The following is a 23,194-nucleotide window of genomic DNA, read 5'->3' on the forward strand; positions in this document are numbered from 1 at the left end:
CGAAATGTTTAATTGTAAGCAAAAGAAAAATATATTTAATTATTAACGCCCGTTTGTGCAATGTCATATTTACCCCTATATTTGCCATTCTACTCTGTAAAAGTTAAACCTAATGAGAAAACGTTATATACATGAAACGGAGAGTGATGTGTCATAATATTTGGAATAAAAGATTTTGTAGAAGTTTCGAATCTAGAAGTTTTGAGCTCTAATACAACAAGTTATAACATTTTTATGCATCACGGGTATTGGATATTGGTGAGCACTAAAATGCATTTGTATAAACTTCATTAACAACCCGGCAAAACTCCTATTACCAAGTATGAGTACAAGAATGCCTGCGCCAAATTAGGTAACAACTTCTTTTTACATATATCAATAGTAATACTTTTACAAGGGCATGACATTGGAGGAAAGTACTTCGTCGCAAGCATACCAGCTCTCCAAAAATAATAACTTTACCATAAATATACTCAGAAAGTGCAAGTGAGTTTCTGCTGTCACATCTATTTATAGTTTTAATTCTCTCTTATTCTATCTATGGCGCCAGGAGGAATCGAACTCAAACCTGTTGTTTTGTAATCCAACACACTATATCCTACACCATGGCATGGATCTGTTCAATGATGTAATTTTGCATTATAAATTATGTTTTTTATTGGCATTATCAATTAATATGTTGCAGTTTATTTCTGAAATGTAATATGGCATTACTTTTTGCTACTATTAACGGTGCCCACAGTCGTTGTAAAAGTTATTCTATTTAAAAAATGTTAAGAAAAAAGCGAATTTTCAAGAAAATTTAATTTATTAATAACGGCAACTTCCAAATCCTAGAGATATTTGTGTCCCTTTCTATTTATTAAATGAAGTGCTGAATTGTTGAATTTACAATTGAATTATTAATATGTCTGACTATTGAATTATTAATGTGTCTGGCTGTCTCAGGTAATACAACAAGTAGTAAGAGTTTGATTACCGGTATTACTGATAGAATCACCAGTGCTTACCCAATTTCGGCCAGAACGAATCTTACGTAGCTTCCACAATGAATTGAGTAGAAACTTCTACTAAAGACTGCAATCCACAATCGATTTACTTGGGTTGTAGTAATAAATCTTCTAAATTGTAAGGTAGTCCATACGTGGTATATATTAGACAAAACAAGTATATACGGCCGTAAGTTGGGCCAGGCCGAAGCTTATGTACCCTCCACCATGGAAATGCGTAGAAACTTCTAGTGAAGACTGTCATCCACAATCGAATTACTTGGGTTGTGGTAACACTTGCCGATGGCAAGGTATCTTAAAACTTCCTTACGTGGTATATATTAAACTAACAAAGACCGATTTCGGTTCGTTTCGGTTAATTTTAGAAAATGTTGAATATATTGAGAAAATTTTAACTAAACAGTATAACAAACGCTGGCATCACGCCGATGTCATTAAAATAAGTAAATATTTTTCTACAAGTTCAAGAAAATTTTTTAGACATAATTAGGTTTTTTCACTTGTTAAAGAAAATTTTGTAGTTTGGAGGAAAAAATTGGAGTTCAAAATTGCAAGAATGTGTTTAGTGACATACAAAGTTCATGATGAACGCATTTGTAGTAAAATTTACAAATTTAAAGAAATATTGAACTATTTTGTGGAAGAGACGAATTTAGTTTATATTTATCCTTCATTTGTGTACACAAAAAATTATTAGAGTAGGGGAATCTTTCTTCAAACATAATAATTCCATTAACTAAAATAAAGTTAAATTGGCTTTAGTGAAATAGAGAGTTCACTTTTTTTTGAGTGTATATAATTAAGCTTAAAGTTTCTATAGAAATAAAATTTTGACAACATTTTCTGTAGAAGTAGAATTTGGAAAAAAATTTCTATAGAAATAAAACTTGGAAGAAATTTTCTATAGAAATAAAATTTGGAAGAAATTTTCTATAGAAATAAAATTTGGAAAAAATTTTCTATAGAAATAACATTTTGACAATGTTTTCCATAAAAATAAAATTTTGGTAGATTATTTTTGGCTCGAGTGGCAACCATGATTATGAACCGATATGGACCAATTTTTGTGTGATTGGGGATCGGCTATATATAACTATAGACCGATATGGACCAATTTTGGCATGGTTATTAGCGGCCTTATACTAACACCACGTTGCAAATTTCAACCGGATCGGATGAATTTTGCTCCTCCAAGAGGATCCGGAGATAAAATCTGGGGAACGGTTTATATGGGGGCTATATATAATTATGGACCATTGCGTGTTTGTTAGAGACCATATTCTAAGACTATGTTCCAAATTTCAACCGGATCGGATGAATTTTGCTCCTTCAAGAGGCTCCGGAGGACAAATCTGGGGATATATTTATATGGGGGCTATATATAATTATGGACCAATTCTTGCCTGGTTGTTAGAGACCGTATACTAACACCACGTACCAAATTTCAACCGGATCGGATGAATTTTGCTCCTCTAAGAGGCTCCGGAGGTCAAATTTGGGGATCGGTTTATTTTATATATAATTATATATAGCCCAATGTGGACCAATTTTTGCATGGTTGTTAGAGGCCATATACTAACACCATGTACCAAATTTCAGCCGAATCGGATAAATTTGCTTCTCTTAGAGCAATCGCAAGCCAAATTTGGGGGTCCGCTTATATGGGGGCTATACGTAAAAGTGGACCGATATGGCCAATTTGCAATACCATTCGACCTACATCAATAACAACTACTTGTGCCAAGTTTCAAGTCATTAGCTTATTTCGTTCGGAAGTTAGCTTGACGGACTTGCTTACATCGACTCAGAATTTCACCACGACCCAGTATATAAAGGGTGATTCTTTTGAGGTTAGGATTTTCATGCATTAGTATTTGACAGATCACGTGGGATTTCAGACATGGTGTCAAAGAGAAAGATGCTCAGTATGCTTTGACATTTCATCATGAATAGACTTACTAACGAGCCACAACGTCGAATTTTCAGTGAATGGGCCCTAGAAAAGTTGGCAGAAAATCCGCTTTTTTATCGACAAATTTTGTTCAGCGATGAGGCTCATTTCTGGTTGAATGGCTACGTAAATAAGCAAAATTGCCGCATTTGGAGTGAAGAGCAACCAGAAGCCGTTCAAGAACTGCCCATGCATCCCGAAAAATGCACTGTTTGGTGTGGTTTGTACGCTGGTGGAATCATTGGACCGTATTTTTTCAAAGATGCTGTTGGACGCAACGTTACGGTGAATGGCGATCGCTATCGTTCGATGCTAACAAACTTTTTGTTGCCAAAAATGGAAGAACTGAACTTGGTTGACATGTGGTTTCAACAATATGGCGCTACATGCCACACAGCTCGCGATTCTATGGCCATTTTGAGGGAAAACTTCGGAGAACAATTCATCTCAAGAAATGGACCGGTAAGTTGGCCACCAAGATCATGCGATTTGACGCCTTTAGACTATTTTTTGTGGGGCTACGTCAAGTCTAAAGTCTACAGAAATAAGCCAGCAACTATTCCAGCTTTGGAAGACAACATTTCCGAAGAAATTCGGGCTATTCCGGCCGAAATGCTCGAAAAAGTTGCCCAAAATTGGACTTTCCGAATGGACCACCTAAGACGCAGCCGCGGTCAACATTTAAATGAAATTATCTTCAAAAAGTAAATGTCATGGACCAATCTAACGTTTCAAATAAAGAACCGATGAGATTTTGCAAATTTTATGCGTTTTTTTAAAAAAAAAGTTATCAAGCTCTTAACAAATCACCCTATATATACATTATGGGGTCTTAGAGAAGTATTTCGATGTGTTACAAATGGAATGACAAAGTTAATATACCCCCATCCTATAGTGGGGGTATATAAATTAAAAAAAAAAAAAAAAAATTCTAAAGAAATAAAATGTTTGACAAAATTTTCTGTAGAAATAAAATTTTGACAAAATTTTCTGAAGAAATAAACTTTTGACAAAGTTTTCTGTAGAAATAAAATTTTGACAAAGTTTTTATATTTTTTCTATATTCTCAATAACTTAAAAAATCTTTGTGTTGTATTCCCTTATGTGCACCAACAAGGTAAAATCATTTAAAATTCGACACATTTACAATTCAAAGGATTTTGAATTTTGTACATCTAGAATGGTGATGTACTAGCTGATCGTATTTAGACTTACATGTAGCTCTTACATAAATATATTTCCCAAGTTTTACAAATTTGGATGTGTTACCCACACTAATTGAGCGATTTTCTCTTTTTTATTAATGGGCTCAATATTAGTGGCATACTAACTCTGTAGGTGTAGAATCAAATACAGCACCTAATATTAGACATTTCTGTTCAAAGTGTGTTCCCATAAACATGTTTTCCTTAATGTTCTTAAATATGGGGAGGAATAGTTTGCAAAATCTACCAAAATACCAAGAATTCTCCCAATCTACCAACTGTGGCAACCATGATTGAGCTCCGATCTAAGACATTAATTAGCCTATTTAGATTTTAACTCTAGAGATTTTGTCAAAGTCTAAAAAATGTTGTCCAAATCGATTGAGCTTTTAATATATGTATACGGGGGGGAAAAAAGCTTATATAGCAACCAATAAAATTGAGTTGATATGGTATCGAAAACGTAGATCTACAAAGTGGTGCAGGGTATAATATTGTCGACCCAGCCCGACTTTAGATTTTCCTTTTTTTTTTTTTATAACACCATTATAGCACGATACCAGGATTTTACTTCTTATACTTCTTGAAGCTGGATTATTTTGTTAAAAATTTTGTGTTTTTATAAATATATGTATAAACTGAAGATTGTTGGTATCTCATCATATGTAGATTTATGTCATAATTTAATTTATTGACAATAGAAGCCAAAATTTATTTTAGACATCTAAAATTCTAAGGTTGTCGGCATGCGATTGGCGTCAAATGTAAAATGTATGGCTCCTTTTACACACATAAATACATAAGATAATTTGTGTCGGTTTATTTTTGATGGAGGGTACACCTTTGGATTAGAAATGAGTATTATTAAAATGGGATTTAGTTTTATTACATGGAGTCGACTGCTGTGCACTGGTAGAAAAATGGTTCGTACTATTAACGAACGGGCTTCGTTGATTATTTTTCGTTAATATTACGAAATTTTTCGTTATAAGAACGAAAGTGATCGTTAATACAACGAAATCAATCGTTAAACGACAATTTTGTGTTTTGGTTTTTCGTTATATTAATGAAACACGTTTCGTTAATATTACGAATATTAACTTTGTTATTTTTTCAAGAATTAGAATAAAAAAAATTTTCCAAGATGAAATTGTTAAAATCATTTGCACATAGAGAGTAGCCTTTGGAAACTTTTAGCCCTTAAAACAGTCGTTTTATATACTTCGAAACTGGAATTGAAAATTTCATTTATACAACGAAAGCGATCGTTAATATAATGATATGGATCGTTAAAAAATACATTTTAAATTGTTATATTTCGTCATATTAAAGAAATATGTTCATTAATAATACGAATGGGAGTTTGAGTATTTCTGCCTCTCCGTACTCTCGCTCTAAAACGCCTCTCCATACTCTCTCTCTAATACGTCTGTAGCGTCTATGTAATTTGTACATACACATCTAAGCATGGCAATAAGCACATGTTTGCGTGTGCGTCTTGAAAAACAAACGGTAAAAAGTTCAACAGAAAACTTGTCTGATGGGCAAACCTTAACAACATTTACGTACTTTTCGCTGAAGAGTGCACAGGCTCATTACAGTTTCGTTGTGAATAATAAATATAGATGGTGAGTGAGTTAAACTGGTGTTTTTTGTATATTCGCAAGAAATTTAGTGTAAATTTTTAATCTTTAGTGAAAATGCCACAGGGAAGTGAACTTTCAGATGAAGAAGGCGGAACAATTACCGCAACGAACCTTGGTTGCAAAATTAAATTGGATAAATGGACACGGCGATACGATTATCATTTTTTGGTCTTAGAAATTTTTCTTAAGTGAAAGTCATACTATATGATTATTAAATTACTTAATTTATCAATAAATATTATTTCCTACTGTACGAGTGTATAAATCCTATTTCAAAGATCTTAACAAAAAATAATGCACTACATTCAAATGCAATAATTGGTTGGGTTTCATTAATATAACGTTTGTGTTCATTTATACAACGTTCGCCTTTCATTCATACAATGAAAAAACTGGGTTCATACAATGAATGATTTTTGTTCATACAACGTATAAGCTGCATCCATACAATGAATAAATTTCATTCATACAACGAATAATATTCGTTAATACAACGAAAAGGCTACGTAATAGCAACGTAATTATTCGTTAATACTACGAAATGTACTCCATAAAGGGTTTCGTAAATATAACGTAAAATTACGTTGTTATAACGAAATGCTACGTTGGCTGACTTTTAATGAAGAATTTCGTTAATACAACGTAGAAATTCATCGTATTAACGAAACTTTTTCTACCAGTGTGTCGGTGTTGATTTTGATTAAAAATGCTGGAGTCGGAGTCGAGCAAAATTGGCTCAACTTCACAGCCCTGATTTACACTCATATACCACAGAGGCCACAGTTTCACTCCGATTTACGTGGAATTTTGCACAATAAAAAAAAATAAAAATAACGTTCTTACTATGCTTGGCAAATTTAATTGAAATCGGCTTAGATTTAGATATAGCCACTGTATATCTTTCGCCCGATATACACTCATATGAACATAGAGATCATAGCATTACTCCGATTTACGTAAAAGTTTTCTCGTGGGGTAGAATTAAAATTATGACTATTCATCCAAATTTGGTTGAAATCGGTTAAGATTTAGATAAACCTCCCATAAATATGTTTTTCCGATTTGGGCAAAAATGGCCAAAATACCCATATTTTCTTTGTAAAATCGATACTGCAAAGCCGAAAACTTGTAAAAATTACTAAAATTTTCCTATAACTCTAATACATTTACATCGACCTTTAAATCATAAATGCACTTTTTCGAAGTTGCATAAAAATTGCTTTAGATTTAAATATTTCTCATACTTGTTTATTAACATTGTGTTCTACCCCAGGGCGTTAGCCATTTTAAATTTTGAGTCTAGAGATTTTGTAGAAATCTAACAAAATTTTAGGGTCAGATTTAACTATATGTATTGGATCACCTTTATATAGTGCAGCCAACAAATTTAAAGGATTTGAGTATCGAAATTGTAGATCTACAAAGTGGTGCAGGGTATGTTATAGTGGGTCCCACCCGACGTTAGACTTTGCTTACTTGTTAAAATTTAGGTTTGTCCGGAGCTGGATTCGAGCAAAATATTTACGATCCAGACATCAGCAAAATCTTCTGAATGCGACTATGACTCCATAGCCTTAGTCCTGATTGATGGTTTATTTGAACCTTGATGATGTTGTTATACTCATGAAGGGAGAGGATCTAAATCAGCTCTGCAGAAGTCATAGAGAATCTTTGCAATATTATTTCCATAAAAAAAAAAATAAAAAAATAGTTCAGTCTTCTGAATGCTTTCGCATAATTTGCTACGCTATTTTTTTGATTTTCCATATCATAAAAAATTATATTTTTTTCATTCACATTTTGATATATTTCAAACTCGACCTTTACATTTATAATGATAAATGTTTCTTTTGCCATGATTTGAATATATTGCTTGTTTTTGTTTTTTTTTTTTTTAATACAGATGAACCTAATTGAATTGTGTGGTCAGCTTTTATTTTATTCTCGTACATTTATTGTTTGTTATTGAAAAGAATGTCTATAGCAACAATTTGTCTCTTAACAAATTATATGTGTAATGAATTAATGGTTTGGAAATATTTAATTGATTTTAATAGCGTGATTTACATTAAATGACCCCATTAATGTTAATGTTGCTATTGTATTGGCCATACATGCCTCAAGCATGAAACGATAACAATAAACGCTCAACAAAGTTAAAGTTTCTTTATTCAAAAATTGGTGTAACAGTAGCTAAATGTCAATAATTGTGACATACATTTTGTTTCGTATATTACATAGAAAAAAATTTAAAAAAAAAACAAAAAAGATGGGCTATTGTATAAGCTAGCAGTGGGGATGATGTTAATAGATTCCTGCATTTCGTTGAACGTTTCTTAAATTCAGACTAACTCATTTTGTATCAGAAAATAATATAAATATCTAATCTAAATCTCAAGTGCCTTTTAACCAACACCAAAAATTCTCAATGGGATTGAGATCGCAGCTTTGTGGTGACGATTTGGGTACGACAGCCATTTCTTCAGTATTTTGTAAGTACTCTCTGGTTTGCTGTCTTGTTAAAAAACAACTTGCTTCTCAAGGTAGAAACAAAACTCCACAAAACTTAGGCAAATTTGATTGCAAAATATACTATACTTTTTTCATGATTCCTTGTCATTAACCAACGGCCAAGTTTGCCACCAACCCTATACCATAAGGCTTTCCCCTCCATAACGGGTTGCTTACAAGGTTGTCACTCGAGCCAAAAAAAAATCTACACAATTTTTTGATTTTTTTTTATTTCTATAGAAAATTTTATCAAAATTTTATATCTATTTATGAAGTACACCTTATCTGGAGAGGAATATTTTTCAAAATCCACCAAGAAACCAAGAATTCTACCAATCTACCAAACAGTAAAAAATTTACCATTTTTGATAGTATTCTGCCAACTGTGGCAACTATGGTTGCTTAACGTTGTATTTTCGGAGACTTTGTCGTTACCTGGATTTGTCTTTTTTCACCGAATGTCGGCTTTCATGAAAATTCCATATTTGGCAAATTTTTTTCTATAGAAAATTTTGTAAAAATTTTTGTTCTATAGAAGATTTTGTCGGTTTTTCTTGATCTTCCCGGTTTTCTGTGTCCTTGCGGGTTCCACTGTAAAGCAGACTTAGTGATATGGTCGTAGTTTCTTCTGAGTATGTGCCCGATCCAATTCCATTTGCGATTTTTAATGTCGTATTCAACTTTGTTGCTGTTGGTTACTTTATAAAGATTGGTGTTGCTAATTGTGTTTAGTCAGTTAATATATAATATTCTACGCAGGTACCTGTTTACAAAAGTTTGTAGTTTATTTAAATTTGTTTGGGTTAATCCCCATGTGGTTGAACCATATAATAGGACTCATTTGACAGTACAGTCGAAAATTCCGAGTTTGGTTTTCCTGCTAATCCTATTGTTCCGCAAACTTTGTGCAAAGAGTGGAAAGCACTTCCTGTTTTGTTAATGCGGTGTACAGTGGAACCCGCAAGGACACAGAAAACCGGGAATACCAAGAACAACCTGGATGTGGTCGGTAAGACGCGAGTGCGAAAGCCAACATATGTCGTGAAGCCAAATAAAACACATAGCCTACGACAGAACAAAATAATATACTTTGTAATCGCCCTATGTTCAGAAATCTGAACATTTAATTATAGCGCTTCACTCTTATTTGGTATTCACGATAAGTAAATAAAGAACACATATATACGATTTTATCAACATTTTATTTCTATATAACATTTTATTTCTATAGAAAATGTCAAAATTTTGTCAAAATGTTACTTCTATAGAAAATTTTGTCATCATTTTTTTTTCTTTGAAAATTTTGTCAAAATTTTATTTCTATATAAAATGTTTCAAAATTTGTTTCTATAAAAAATTTGTTAAAATTATTTTTCTTTTTTGATATATTTATTGATATATTTATTTTGATATATTTACTGTGTACAATAGAATACTAGGATATATACAAATTTAAAAAGATTAGTCTTAGTGATTTTGCAACTTGAATATTTACAAAAGAGTTTGATATTACAATCTATAGTTTATAAATGAATAAACGATCGAAGGAAAAAGCGCAAAAAACCTTACAAAATGTCAAAGTTTTATTTCTATAGAAAACGTTGTCAAAGTTTTATTTTTATAGAAAATTTTGTCAAAATTTTATTTCTATAGAAAATTTTGTTAAGATTTTATTTCTATAAGAAATTTTGTCAAAATTTTATTTCTATAGGAAAGTTTGTCAAAACTTTGTTTGTATTTAGTTGGAGAGGACTATTTTGTCCAATATTTTTATAAATTATGGAATTAGTTTTTTCGATGATATTTGGTGACAATATTTAAAAAAAACTCGTTTTTTTTGTTGGGTTCTCTTCAATCGTTATTGTTGTTTTTGATCTCAGCTTAAAACCATCCATTGACTAAACTACAAGTGTAGCTCAACCAAGAGAGGAAAAGTATACTTGTCAAATTTATTTGAGCAAAGCCCTATAGACTGCAAGATGGTTGGATGTACAGTTGTTTCGGAATTACCACATTCCTCATCAGCATCCTCCACTTGCAGCAAAACTATCAACCAATTATCAGAATAACTTCGGGTAATTCACTCAACCCAAAGTGAACTACACTTGAACCTTCCGAAAAAAGGGTTTGATAGTTGGCTACTGCCTAAACAAATTTGCAAGCATATCTCTTTTTCGTTGCCAAACTCAAATCATCGATTTGAATGTAGTTGGCTGGGTTTGTTTTTGAGCGTGCTTCCTCTATCTTCATTCGTTTTGTTTGCTATTGTTGGTTTCCCTTCAATCGTTATTGTTGTTTTTGATCTCAGCTTAAAACCATTAAAAAAATTTAAACAAATTTTACAAAACAAAAATGGTTGTAAGTACTTTATTATCTTAAAACATGAATATGTAACGTATATAACTTAGAATATAAATTTGTATTACCACAACGGTTGCCACAGTTGGTAGAATTCTACCCAAAATAGTGTTTTTTTTTTGTTCAACCTCTACAAAATTTTGGAAAAAGTTTCTATAAACAAATTTTTGTGAGAAATTTTTCTGTAGAAATAAAATTTTGACAATAAATTCTATAGAAATAAAATTTTGAGAAAAAATTCCATAGAAATAAAATTTTGAGAAAAATTTTTATAGAAATATATATATTTTGAAAAAAATTGCTATAGAAATACAATTTTGACAAAATTTTCTATAGAAATAAAATATTGACAAAATTGTCTACAGGAATAAAGTTTTCCAAAATTTTCTATAGAAATATTTGTTTGGTAGATGAATGCGTGGCATAAAAGTAGAAAAGAAATAAAAAGGCACTGGTTTAGAATTTGAACCAAAATGTATGGGCTTTATTTAATAAATTATTGTTCGTCAAACAATATTTACCTTCGTAGAAGCGAGAGAGTCTCAAAGAGAATGACAAAAAGCTTGGATGCCGAAAGGCGGGGGTTGATGACATTTGACGTTAGAAAATGTCCTTATTTTCGTACCGAAAGGTAGAAAAAGGCATAGACAAATCCTAACGGAGGGATTACACTTGAAAATGATTATATGACTGAACAAAGCTAAAAAAAACGGCATTTGAACTTAAACATTGCCGCCCGCCTTGCAACATCCAGCCATGTTGCAAAATTTAAAAATAAGTTAAATAATATTTACATGTTACATAATGAAAGTATACAGGATGTACATTTCAGTTTACAAAAAAAAGAGCATTTTATTTTAGTTCAATTCTTTTTTTCTCTTGTTATGGTTTCCAATTCGTTCATTTTTTTTCCAAAACACAAATTCATATTTGCAAATGTGCTCGTCAAGCACGCGATCGTAAATGGACTCGTTAAGCCCGATCGTTGTCATCAAAATTTTAAATAAATTTGACTCGGTAGAGCCGGGTGTCGAGGACTCGTTAAGTCGGAAGACAATGGAAGATTGTCTTACACCCAATTATATGTTGCATGGACCCGAAATAACCCACCCAAACATTGTGAGTTGGGCCCATGGGAAACCCGGGCTAGAATATGTTTGTGGCCTCATTATTTTGTGGTAGACCTCTGGACCAAGGACAATCGCTACATGTGAAGCTTGATAAAAATGCGGGTCAGCTAACTGTAGCCCGGCAAAGTGATCCTTTAGGGCAGGATTCACGGACTCCGAAGGAGAAGTTATGTGGGTCAAATCCACAATTCTTGCCGATACCCCTAATCGTTGCGATGGGTCATGTGATGATGCGACTGAGACCTGACAGAACACTTCTGAACCCACTGCTACCAGACTTAGCCGAAGTTCCTCGGCCAATGACCGACAAATTAAACTAAGACCTGCGCAAGGGTCCAAAAGCGCCCGGACAGGAACTCGCCGATCATTCAACTCTAGCTGAATGACCATTGTCGGCCCGAGCGTAGCAACGGGCTGAATCGCAATTACGTGTCGGGGAGCTGATGAAGTGGACGGCTGATAAGATCGGACAGACGGGTCAGACGTAATATGCGGACGAGTAGAGGATCTACCAGGTTTTGGAGGAACTCCGGATTTTTGTCTGGGAGCAGACTTTGTAGCAGGGCGGGACCGATCAGCGCTATTCTTTGCATGATTATGCAGCATGGTGTGATGGTCACCGTTACAGTGCTTACACCTGTGTGGACTGGGACAGTCACGAACAAAGTGTGTGGCGTCAAGGCAATTACCACAACATTTATGAAGCGCTACGGTACGCAGCCTTCGTTCAATGCGCATCGCCCTGAACTCTTTGCAATCACGTAAGTGATGCTTTGCCTTGCATATGACACATTCTCTTCTGCCACGTTGAATATTCGAACCCTGGTTCTTTCGAACTGGTGCCGAAAGGGGTGGCGAAGCCACAGATAATTCTCCTGGAGGAACTCCAGGAGCCGTCGTCAACGGATTTTTATTGGTGGAAAGGTCGGCCAGAGTGGCAGGATCAGCAGTCGTGCTGATGGTGGATACATCGGCCAGAGGTGCGATGGTTGGATCGATTTCCCGTTCCTCATCAGACATGGGGACGTCGTCCTCAAAATCAGGAAGGGTAGCGGCCATCTTTGCTATGTTTTCCATCTATGAAAATATAGAAAGATTTCGATGACGGAACGGAAAATCAAATTAACAAAATGGTCAGAATGACAAGAAACCGTAGGTCGCCTTACAACTTTCCGTCCTATAGCGATTCGAAACGCGGCCATCAAACCTAAGATTTTCACGCAAGCAAAATCCAGTGAGGACGCGAGTACAACGCAAAATGAACTTATTTTACCTCCGTAAGAGGCACAAGTTTAACTACGGGACGCCGTATGACGCCATTTTCGGTTTTAACATCCGCGACGCGGACTCGACCGTCAGTACCCGGATGGATATCAACAATACGACCTAACTTCCACGAAGTGGGGGGTAATTGCTCATGTCGAATGACAACTAAATCGTCCTTCTGCATATCCCGTTGAGGAAATTGCCATTTGTAGCGTTTATGCAAGCTCTTCAGATACTCGTCTTTCCACCGTAAACAGAACTGTTGAGTTAGAGCTTTCATCTTTCTGTATCTGTTAACAATATGCAAAGGCGATTCATCAATAACGGGCTCCGGAGGAGCGAGGATCGACGATCCAACCAAGAAATGACCTGGCGTGAGAGCCACTATATCATGCGGACTATCATTCACCGGACAAAGTGGACGAGAATTAAGGCAGGCCTCAATTCTAGCCAGAATGGTAGAAAGTTCTTCAAACGTGTATTTGAAGCCATTGGCGTGCTTTCGAAAATGAAGCTTAAAGCTCTTTACTGCGGCCTCCCAGAGACCGCCCATATGTGGAGCTCCCGCCGGAATGAATTGCCAAGACAACTGTTGATACAAATGTGCGGAGCACAACTTATCGCGGCTCTCGCGCAGCACAACCTTGAAATCCCGCTCAATTTCCCTAGATGCTCCAACGAAGTTGGTGCCGTTGTCGGAAAACATTGTTCCGGGACAACCACGGCGGGAGACAAATCGATAAAAAGCCGCCAAAAAGGATGTCGTCGACAAATCAGATGTAGCCTCTAAATGAATTGCTTTCGTAGAAAAGCAGACAAATACGCAAACATAACCTTTGGTTACCTTACAAGCGCGACCTGTAAAGGATTTGACCTCAAATGGGCCCGCGAAGTCCACACCAGTAGTGGCAAAAGGTCTAGAAAGTGTAGTACGCTCTGGTGGAAGCGCGGCCATAATCTGGGAGCAAGACCGCTTCCTGTCCAAAAGACAGCGCTTACAACCATTTATGGTCTTTCGTATCAAAGAAGTCAGGCGAGGAACCCAGTACTCAATCCTCAAAATGCGTAGCATCAATTGATTCCCCCCATGTATGGATATCAAATGGACGTACCTGGCCAAAAGAGCAGCAAACCGACTATTGTAGGGTACAATAATCGGATGACGCTCTGAATATGCCAGTGTAGGGGAACGTGCCAAGCGCCCGTTGAGCCTAAGCACGCCTGATTCATCCAAGAATGGATTAAGTGGCAACAAAGAACTTTTCGGACCAATAGGTTCCTTGCGTAACAAGGAAGCGTATTCCTCAGCATAATAAGCCTTTTGAGCCAGTATAGCCAGACGTCGTCTCACGTTTTTAAGCTCCAAGCTCGTCAAAGCCGTGCTGTGATAAACGTGGTGACCCCTATGGGCAGGATGGGCCCTATGTAAAAATCGAAAGACATAAGACAGAACTCGTAAAGCCCTGTCCAAGGACGAAAATCTCTCTAACACATCCTCATAATTCGAAAAAAATGTGGTATGAACCTTGACAGCGCGCAACTCAACATCTGTATCAAGGGGGACGGAGTCCCGAATATCCCACTGAGACCGATGCTGGCGTAGCCAGTGTGGCCCATGCCACCAAAGTCGGGATCCAGCCAACTCCGAGGGGGTAACCCCCCGGCTACCCAAGTCAGCGGGATTTTCCTCAGAGCGTACATGACGCCAATTCTCACCACCTGTAATATCCTGAATCTTGCTGACACGATTGGCAACAAACGTAGTCCACGTAGATGGAGGTTTGCCGAGCCAGGAAAGGACGATCGTCGAATCCGTCCAACAAAATATTCCCTGTAGTTGTATATCAATCTCGTCGAGGATACTCTTTAGCAATTCGGAGGCCAAAACTGCTCCACACAACTCCAATCGGGGCAGAGACACAGACTTAAGCGGTGCGACTCTGGTCTTACAAGAAAGCAGATGAGTGCATATATCACCATTCGGAGTCAAAATACGAATGTATACCACCCCCGCGTATGCCTTCTCTGAGGCATCAGCAAAAACATGCAATTCTGCGCCACAATCAGGCGAATAGTTAACCCAACGCGGTATTTGAATCGAATTAACGTCGCGGTAACATTCGACAAACCTTCGCCATTCCCGTTCTGTCGTAGACAGAAGCGCATCATCCCAACCAATCTTGTCAGACCAGATCTGCTGCATTATCACCTTGGCAGTAACTATGATAGGGCCTAACCAACCTAGTGGATCAAACAGTTTCGCAATGGCAGATAAAGTATCGCGTTTCGTAAACCGAGACTTGTCCGAGAGCGGACTCATGTCAAAGTAGAATACGTCCAGCTGGGCGTTCCATCTTATACCAAGAGGCTTAGAACTGCTAGCTTCTACAAACGTGAGAAGCTCAGCATCAATCAAATGGCCCGTAGGGAGACCCTCGAGAATGGTACGATCATTCGCAGTCCACTTTCGCAGCTCAAACTTGGCAGAAGATAGAGCGGCAATTAGCTGATCCCTAGACCTAATCGCAGTATGCAAATCATGGTAGCCCGTCAATACGTCGTCAACGTACATGCACCTCCGTAGGATGTGCGCAGCAAGAGGAAAGTCATTCTCCGTGTCGTCCGCCAATTGCAACAGTGTCCGTATGGCTAGAAATGGAGCACAATTTACTCCAAACGTTACAGTTTGTAACTCATAGTCCTGGATAATGTTTTGCGGAGAATCCCGAAATAGTATTCTCTGCAGACAGGTCTGAGACGGGTCAACTCGGATTTGGCGATACATCTGTGTGATGTCGCAATTGTACACGAATTTGTACAACCTCCATCTCAAAATGAGGAGGACCAAGTCAGTTTGTAGAGTCGGACCGACATGTAAAATGTCATTCAGGCTATTGCCGGTAGACGTCTTATTCGAGGCGTTGAAAACCACTCGAAGCTTAGTCGTCCTTTTGTCGGGGTTAATCACGGGGTGATGAGGTAGATAACAAACTGGGGCGTCTGTTGGCGTAGCCGAAACTGGCCTCATATGACCCAAATGTAAATATTCTCGTATGACGTCGTCATATACAGTCTTAATTTGTGGTTTTCGCAAGAGGGATGCCTCATTTCGAAGAAATTGCCTTAAGCAACCCGTCCTTGAATTTCCTAAATCGATTTGTCCACAGAAATCAGTTTTGAGCGGAAGTGTAACAATGTATCTTCCCTCAGAATCCCGTCTAGTCGTTCTCTTGTAATTGTCCTCGCAAAACTTATCTGATGCAGATAAGAGAGGGCGTCGGGGAATCTCCTCAAGTTCCCAAAATCGGAGAAGTGTCTCGTCAAGACCGTTTTCCTCGTGGAGGTCCACTGCAGTCGTGAAGACTGAAATAGTCGGATAAGGGATGGGACCTGTTAGCACCCAACCGAAGACTGTGTTTTGTGCTAGTAATGATCCCAAAATATTCGTTCGCGTACCCTCCAACACAATTTTCGGATAAAGATCCGCGCCCAAAAGCAGGTCAACAGGACGACAAACAAATAAATTGGGGTCAGCCAAACGTAGATTTGGCATACTAGACACAATATCACGATCTACAGCAAATGATGGCAGATTGCCGGAAATGCTCGGAAGAACCAATGCCGCAGACTCCAGTAGGAGCGACACATCCAGTGGCGTACCAATAAAAAGCGAACAAAGTTTTCTCGACGTGATCGAAACTGTGTGATTCACACCAGATACTCTAGCCGAAGTCGAAGACGTATTAAGTCCCAGCCGGTTTCGAAGCCCCTCCGTAATGAAGGAGGATTCCGAAGCTGGATCTATTAGGGCCCTAGCAGGGTACGTCATACCCTGGTGAACGATATTCACCATTGCAGTTCCCAATAATACATTTCCACTACTTGAAATGTGGAATACCTGTCTACTCGACGTCCCTGACACAATGCCTGTCGATGTAGAAGGTTCATTGGCATCCACTGACACCGGTACGGGATCCCGTGAAACTGGTGCGGGAACGATAGGAGCAGTCCCGGGACCAGTCGATGTTTCTCTATGCAAAAGAGTGTGGTGTCTTCTACCACATTTACCGCAATCATATGCGCTAGGGCAATTAGCTGCAATATGTCTGCGGGACAGACAATTCATGCAGCACTGATGGCGCTTAATAATATTCATCCTCTCAAGAACTGAAAGATTATGAAACCTAGAACACGTTCTGAGGTGATGCTGTCGTCGACAGAGAACGCATAATCTGTCAGGAGAGGATTGGGAGGAAGGAGGCGTACTTGTTGGGGAACGAGTCGTTTTCGCATTCGTGAAATGCGAGCGAATCCTTTTGTTGGCCGGAGGCCTGGCGTCAATGCCGCGGATATCGCGAAGACATGTCAATGTCTGGATTCTTTCCGTGAGGAAGAAGTCCAGATCTGACCAAGAAGACAAAGCAGACTTGTCCTTAATACTCTGTTCCCAAAGTGTTACAGTACATTTCGGCAACCTCTGAAGGCATAAAAAGACGAGGATGGGATCCCAGTCGTCAGTAGCCACATCGTAGATGGACATTGTCGAAATGCATGTCGAGATACCACGTTGTAGTTTCTTCAGTCCTGAACTGGTCTCAGACTCCAAGACTGGCAAATCAAATAATAATTTGAGTTGGTGGTTCACCAAGAGGCGGGTATTATCATAAGTACCCTTTAGCGCCTTCCACGCAAGAGCGAAGCTTCTATGCGTGAGCGGAAATTTCGAAACCACATCGCGAGCTTCACCACTGGTTTTCTTGAGTAAATGACACAATTTTTCAATATCGCTAAGTCGGCTATTGTTAATGTATACCGCTGTGAAGAAATCTCTAAATGTCGGCCAATTGAGAAAATCGCCGTCAAAAACATCTATATCACAAGGCGGCAGATTGAGACTGTGGGAGGAACTATTGTCTCCCCTAGAGCTAACGGAAGAACTGTGTGAGTCATCGGACCTATGAGAAACATTCAAAAGTAATGTTTGGTCCTCCAACCGAGACGATTTAGCAGAATGCTTAGATGGTGCACGTAGTTCCTCCAATTTACGTTGAATCGACTCCATGACATTCAGATAACAATTATAAGCCACGTCATATTTGCTGTCAGCAGCGGCGACTGCCTCGGTTGCGTTGCTCTGTGTGGACACAAAGTCAAGACATTCGTCGAATAAGCTCTTAACTTTTTCCCACAAAGACTTAGCCTCGGAACCATGACATTCTAGTCTATAGGCGGTTAAATCATCGTCTCGCAAACTGTGAAACTTCGTTTCAAATCGGACTACTGCGTCAGTTGCTCTTGTGAAAGCAGTCAGTGGTGTAGTAGTCATTATGACCAAGTACTGTCAAAATTAAAGGGCGAAAAAATTGACACGTGATGTCCAAAACTATCGGAAAGAGTATAAATCGATCCAAAAAGCTACTTCGATTTGTCGTCGAACAAATGAAAACGCAGTTATTCCTCTCAGTGTATGCGAAAGTTGTATCGTCAACACACAATATTTTTCGCAGTGTACCGAAAGTACTAAAAATGTGAGTAAGGTAACGTGATTACCACAACAACACAAAAAATGAGATCAGAAAATTTCTCACAGTGTACGGAGTACAACCAATTTTTTACAGTGTATCGTCGATACACCAATTTCCTCACAGTGTATTGGAAATACCAGCTAAAATTAGCTCTGCAAGGTAAATTATAAGTATTTTAACTTTTTGTAAAAATTGGCGAAAAATTTCTCCAAGTGTATGAAAACACGTAAAGTTTCTTCCAGTGTATCGTAAATACAAGAAACCCTTTTTCGCGTGGCGAAATATATGCAAAATCTTTATTTGGAAAATATTACAATATTTTCCCAGTGTACCCTGTGTTCCAAAAGATTTTTGCAAGTGTATCGTGAATACAAAAAATATTTTCAGTGTATCGTAGAATACAAAGAATAATTTTTGCGTGGCGAATTATCGAAAAAATTGAAAACTTTATATATTACGAGAGAGTTTCTCTCAGTGTATATATTATCCAAAATTTCTCCCAGTGTACGTAGATACACAAAATTTGTGCAAGTGTATCGTGAATATCACTTGCCAAATGGAAAAATTACAAGACAATGAAAAGTCGTGAACTATAAATTGTAAAATGTCAACTTGACCGATTGTAGGGTGCACGGACTGTAAGATGCACACTACGAAACAGTAAGGTCCAACAACAACAATAATATATAAATAAAAAAGTTTCGTGGAAACTCAAATATGTCAGTATTACGATAATATAATATATAATAAATACTGTTATTTTATTGTTTGTATCGACCGACCGTAGGGTACACTACCACGTAACACGAACGATAATAGTAAACGACCGATATCCGTAGGAATCAACAATAAATACTTTTCTCAATTGAACCTGCAAAAAATTATTTTTATAATTTCGCGCCGTAAGCGACCCACGCTAATAAACCAACGTGTATGCAGTTCGAACGTATGTTGGATGTAACACCTGTGTGCGTACGTGTGTATAGCAAGTTGAACGGCAACTGTATAACACTTTACTATTGATGCCTATTGGCAAACCAATGCTTACAACCAATGCAATTGTTTTTGTTTTTTCTATGCAGATCGAAGATCAAAAAACCAAAAGAAAAACACAACAATGTATACGCAAACAAATGACAAAATACAGCGAAAATTAAATGCAACTTTGACGTTGAATATTTGGATGAAAACAAAGTGGAATTAAACGCACTTTTCAACACTTTAATGAGAATGTAACCGGGTATTAAAGACCGACGGATAATTTAATTTTTTTCTCGTAGAGATTTAATGTACAACCGATATAAAATACGAGTTGTAAAGCGACCGTAGGCGAGTGTTTATTTCTGTTTTTATTTATATTCACAGCGAAGGATATGCTCACTTTTTAATTATCACTGAAAGTACATACCTTGGTTGTTGATAATATAATTATATTTATGTGCAATAAATTGAAAATGCCTCGTAGAGGATGGTGATCGTCGATCGTTTGTTGTTGTTGTTGATTGGCGTAGCCTTTGCCTTCGAAGAAGAAATAAAAAACACCGAATTAATACTTTCCAATAATTATCCGGCTCGAAGGACCAATGAATGCGTGGCATAAAAGTAGAAAAGAAATAAAAAGGCACTGGTTTAGAATTTGAACCAAAATGTATGGGCTTTATTTAATAAATTATTGTTCGTCAAACAATATTTACCTTCGTAGAAGCGAGAGAGTCTCAAAGAGAATGACAAAAAGCTTGGATGCCGAAAGGCGGGGGTTGATGACATTTGACGTTAGAAAATGTCCTTATTTTCGTACCGAAAGGTAGAAAAAGGCATAGACAAATCCTAACGGAGGGATTACACTTGAAAATGATTATATGACTGAACAAAGCTAAAAAAACGGCATTTGAACTTAAACAGTAGATTTGTGGTAATTTGTGGTAATCTTCAAATGTTGTTAGATTTTTTTGGCACGAGTGGTAACTGTTGTTACCACACATTGTTAAAGATCAAGCCTTGTCGGCTTCTAATTTCCTCCTCTAGAGCCACCAAAATGTAAAAATTACAAAATGTGTTTAGTGAAAATGTCCCTACATTGTGGCCCTACAAGACGCTAAATATTAGAAAACCCCTACATATACGGAATTTCCCCTACTTCTAGCAACACTGGCTGTAGTTGATATTGCACCTATGGAGTTAGAATGCCACTAATATTCAGCCCATTATTAAAAAAGAGAAAATTGTTCAATTGGTGTTGGTAATAAATCCAAATTTGTAAAAATCGAGCAATATTCTTATGTAAGAGCTACAGGTACGTATAAATACGATTGGCTAGTACATCAAAATTTGAAATTTGAGTAACATTGGTTAATAAAAAGGAGTACTACAAATTTAGGAAAATCGATCGATGCGTATATATGGAAGCTATATCTAAATCTGAACCAATTTGCATAATATTTTGCGGGTTTGATTAATACCACAAAAGGTTACCTTGTGCAAGATTTGAGTAAGATCAGTAAAGAAATGAGGCCTGCATGGTCAAACATAAGGTTATTAGGGGCGAATTTTTCAAAATCTGGCGATACATATATGGGAGCTATATCTACATCTGAACCGATTTCGATGAAAATTTTCACATATAGTTAGTACTATAGAGGACTGGATCTAGCCAACTTTTAGTAAGATCGGTTGATAAATAAAGGGTTTGTGGCCAAATTTGGGAAAATCGGGCTATACATATATATGGGAGCTATATGTAAATCTGAACCGATTTCGATGTTTTGTTGCACATATAGTTAGTGCTATAGAAGATTACATTTAGCCAAATTTGAGTAAGGTCGGTTGAAAAGTAAGGGTTTTATGGCCAAATTTAGAAAAATCGGGCGGTACATATATATGGGAGCTATATCTAAGTCTGAACCGATTTCGATTATTTTTTGCACATATAGTTAGTGCTATAGAATATTACATGTAGCCAAATTTGAGTAAGATCGGTTGATAAATAAAGGGTATCTAAATTTGAACCCATTTGGATGAAATTTTGCAGACTTGAAGGGCGATGAAAAAGATTAGGTTAGGTTTAGGTTAGGTTAAAGTGGCAGCCCGATTAAGATTCAGGCTCACTTAGACTATTCAGTCCATTGTGATACCACATTAACTAAAAGTACCCATTACACATACGCACTTCTAGTTTTAACCGCTGAACCTTCTCGATTATTTTCTTCTGTTGAACCAACCAGATTGTTCCAAAAACATTGGCAGACTGCTTAAGTTAACGTTTTCCAGGTCCGCCAGTAATCTGAAGCTATATGCCCCTAAAATTTGATTACGCCTTACACAAAATGCAGGACACTCACACAAGAGGTGTTTTATTGATTTCTTTTCCTCCGCATCATGACAGCTCATACAATAGTCATTATACTTCGCACCAATAGTTTTTGCAAAATCGCCTATCAGGCAGCGACCCGTTATAGCAGATATCAGGAGTGATATCTGGCAACTCGAGAACACTAGCATATCTAGTGTGCGGTTTAAGTTTAAATGGGGCCATATTTGCTTGGTGTCGTTACAACCCTTGCAATTCTCCCATCGAGCATTTGCCATCATGACAGCCTTCTCACGCAGTAAGAGCTTGCAGGTAGCCAGAGGCATACCAACAGATTCTAGTTCCCCTGGAATATGTAAGGTAGTTCCTAGCCTTGTTAGCTCATCTGCTTCGCCGTTCCCCGGTATGTTCCTATGACCAGGCACCCATATTAGGTGAATATTGTGCTGCTCAGCCATCTCATTGAGAGATTTGCGGCAGTCTATGGCCGTTTTCGAGTTGAGGAACACAGTGTCCAAGGATTTTATTGCAGGTTGATTGTCTGAGTCATTATATTGCTTGGAGCATTACTTCTCAGCCAATTCACCACTTCTGTTATTGCTAATATTTCAGCCTGAAAAACACTACAGTGATCAGGTAATCTTTTCGCTATTCGAAGTTCCAGATCTTTAGAATATACTCCGAAACTCACTTGTCCATCCAATTTGGAGCCATCAGTGTAGAAATCTGTATATCTTTTATTCCCCGGCTGACTAGTTCATGTAATGCGGTCTCAGTAGACCTACCCTTCGAGTATGCATGTTGTCGTTTCGAGAGCAAACTTGAATCGATGCTAGTTCTAAAATAAATATCTATCATCCTCTCCAGAGTCTTAAGTAGGAATGATGATAAGCTGATTGGTCGGAAATCCTTCGCATTCGGCTTTTCCCGCTTTAGGTATGAAAACGACTTTTGATTCCCTCCACTTTCCTGGAATATATGCTAAGTTGATACATCCTATATATATCGCCGACAACCAGGGGATAATTCTGTCAGCCACCGCTTGTAACTCCGCCGGAGTAATTCCATCAGGTCCGGGGGATTTGTATGATCCAAAGCTATTTAACGCCCATTTTATTTTAGATTCCGATACAATTGCCTCCATGGGAAACGACCGCTGAGCCACTGTGGCACCGCCAGTACATGGTTCAACCGTCTGATTTCCGGGAAAATGTGTGTCCAATTGGACGTTGTCCAATTGTCCTCCGATGTTTTAATGAAACCTGGAGCGGAGTTCGTGCATGCT

General features: G+C 37.4%; 1 protein-coding gene across 1 annotated transcript; it reads right to left on the bottom strand.

Annotated features, from left to right (window-relative positions):
• Window positions 1-710: 710 nt before the first annotated feature.
• Window positions 711-18,403, bottom strand: LOC142224567 (uncharacterized). Its single transcript, XM_075294351.1, has 3 exons — window positions 13,085-18,403; window positions 11,792-12,888; window positions 711-759 (listed from the first exon to the last, which is right to left on the bottom strand). The coding sequence occupies exons 1-3, from the start codon at window positions 18,401-18,403 to the stop codon at window positions 711-713; spliced, it is 6,465 nt and encodes a 2,154-aa protein (XP_075150466.1).
• Window positions 18,404-23,194: the final 4,791 nt, after the last annotated feature.

This window comes from Haematobia irritans, chromosome 2 (genome assembly GCF_050003625.1).
Source record: "Haematobia irritans isolate KBUSLIRL chromosome 2, ASM5000362v1, whole genome shotgun sequence".
NCBI lineage: Eukaryota > Metazoa > Arthropoda > Insecta > Diptera > Muscidae > Haematobia > Haematobia irritans.

Bases quoted from the DNA above. Each gene is read 5' to 3' on its own strand.
- LOC142224567 (XM_075294351.1), bottom strand. From the start codon at position 18,403: ATGACTACTACACCACTGACTGCTTTCACAAGAGCAACTGACGCAGTA. The intron at 12,889-13,084 runs GTAAAATAAGTT...ATATTTTCATAG, and splicing joins AACTTGTGCCTCTTACGGAG to ATGGAAAACATAGCAAAGAT. The intron at 760-11,791 runs GTGGGTTATTTC...TTTTTTAAATAG, and splicing joins GCCCAACTCACAATGTTTGG to AATAACTTTTACAACGACTG.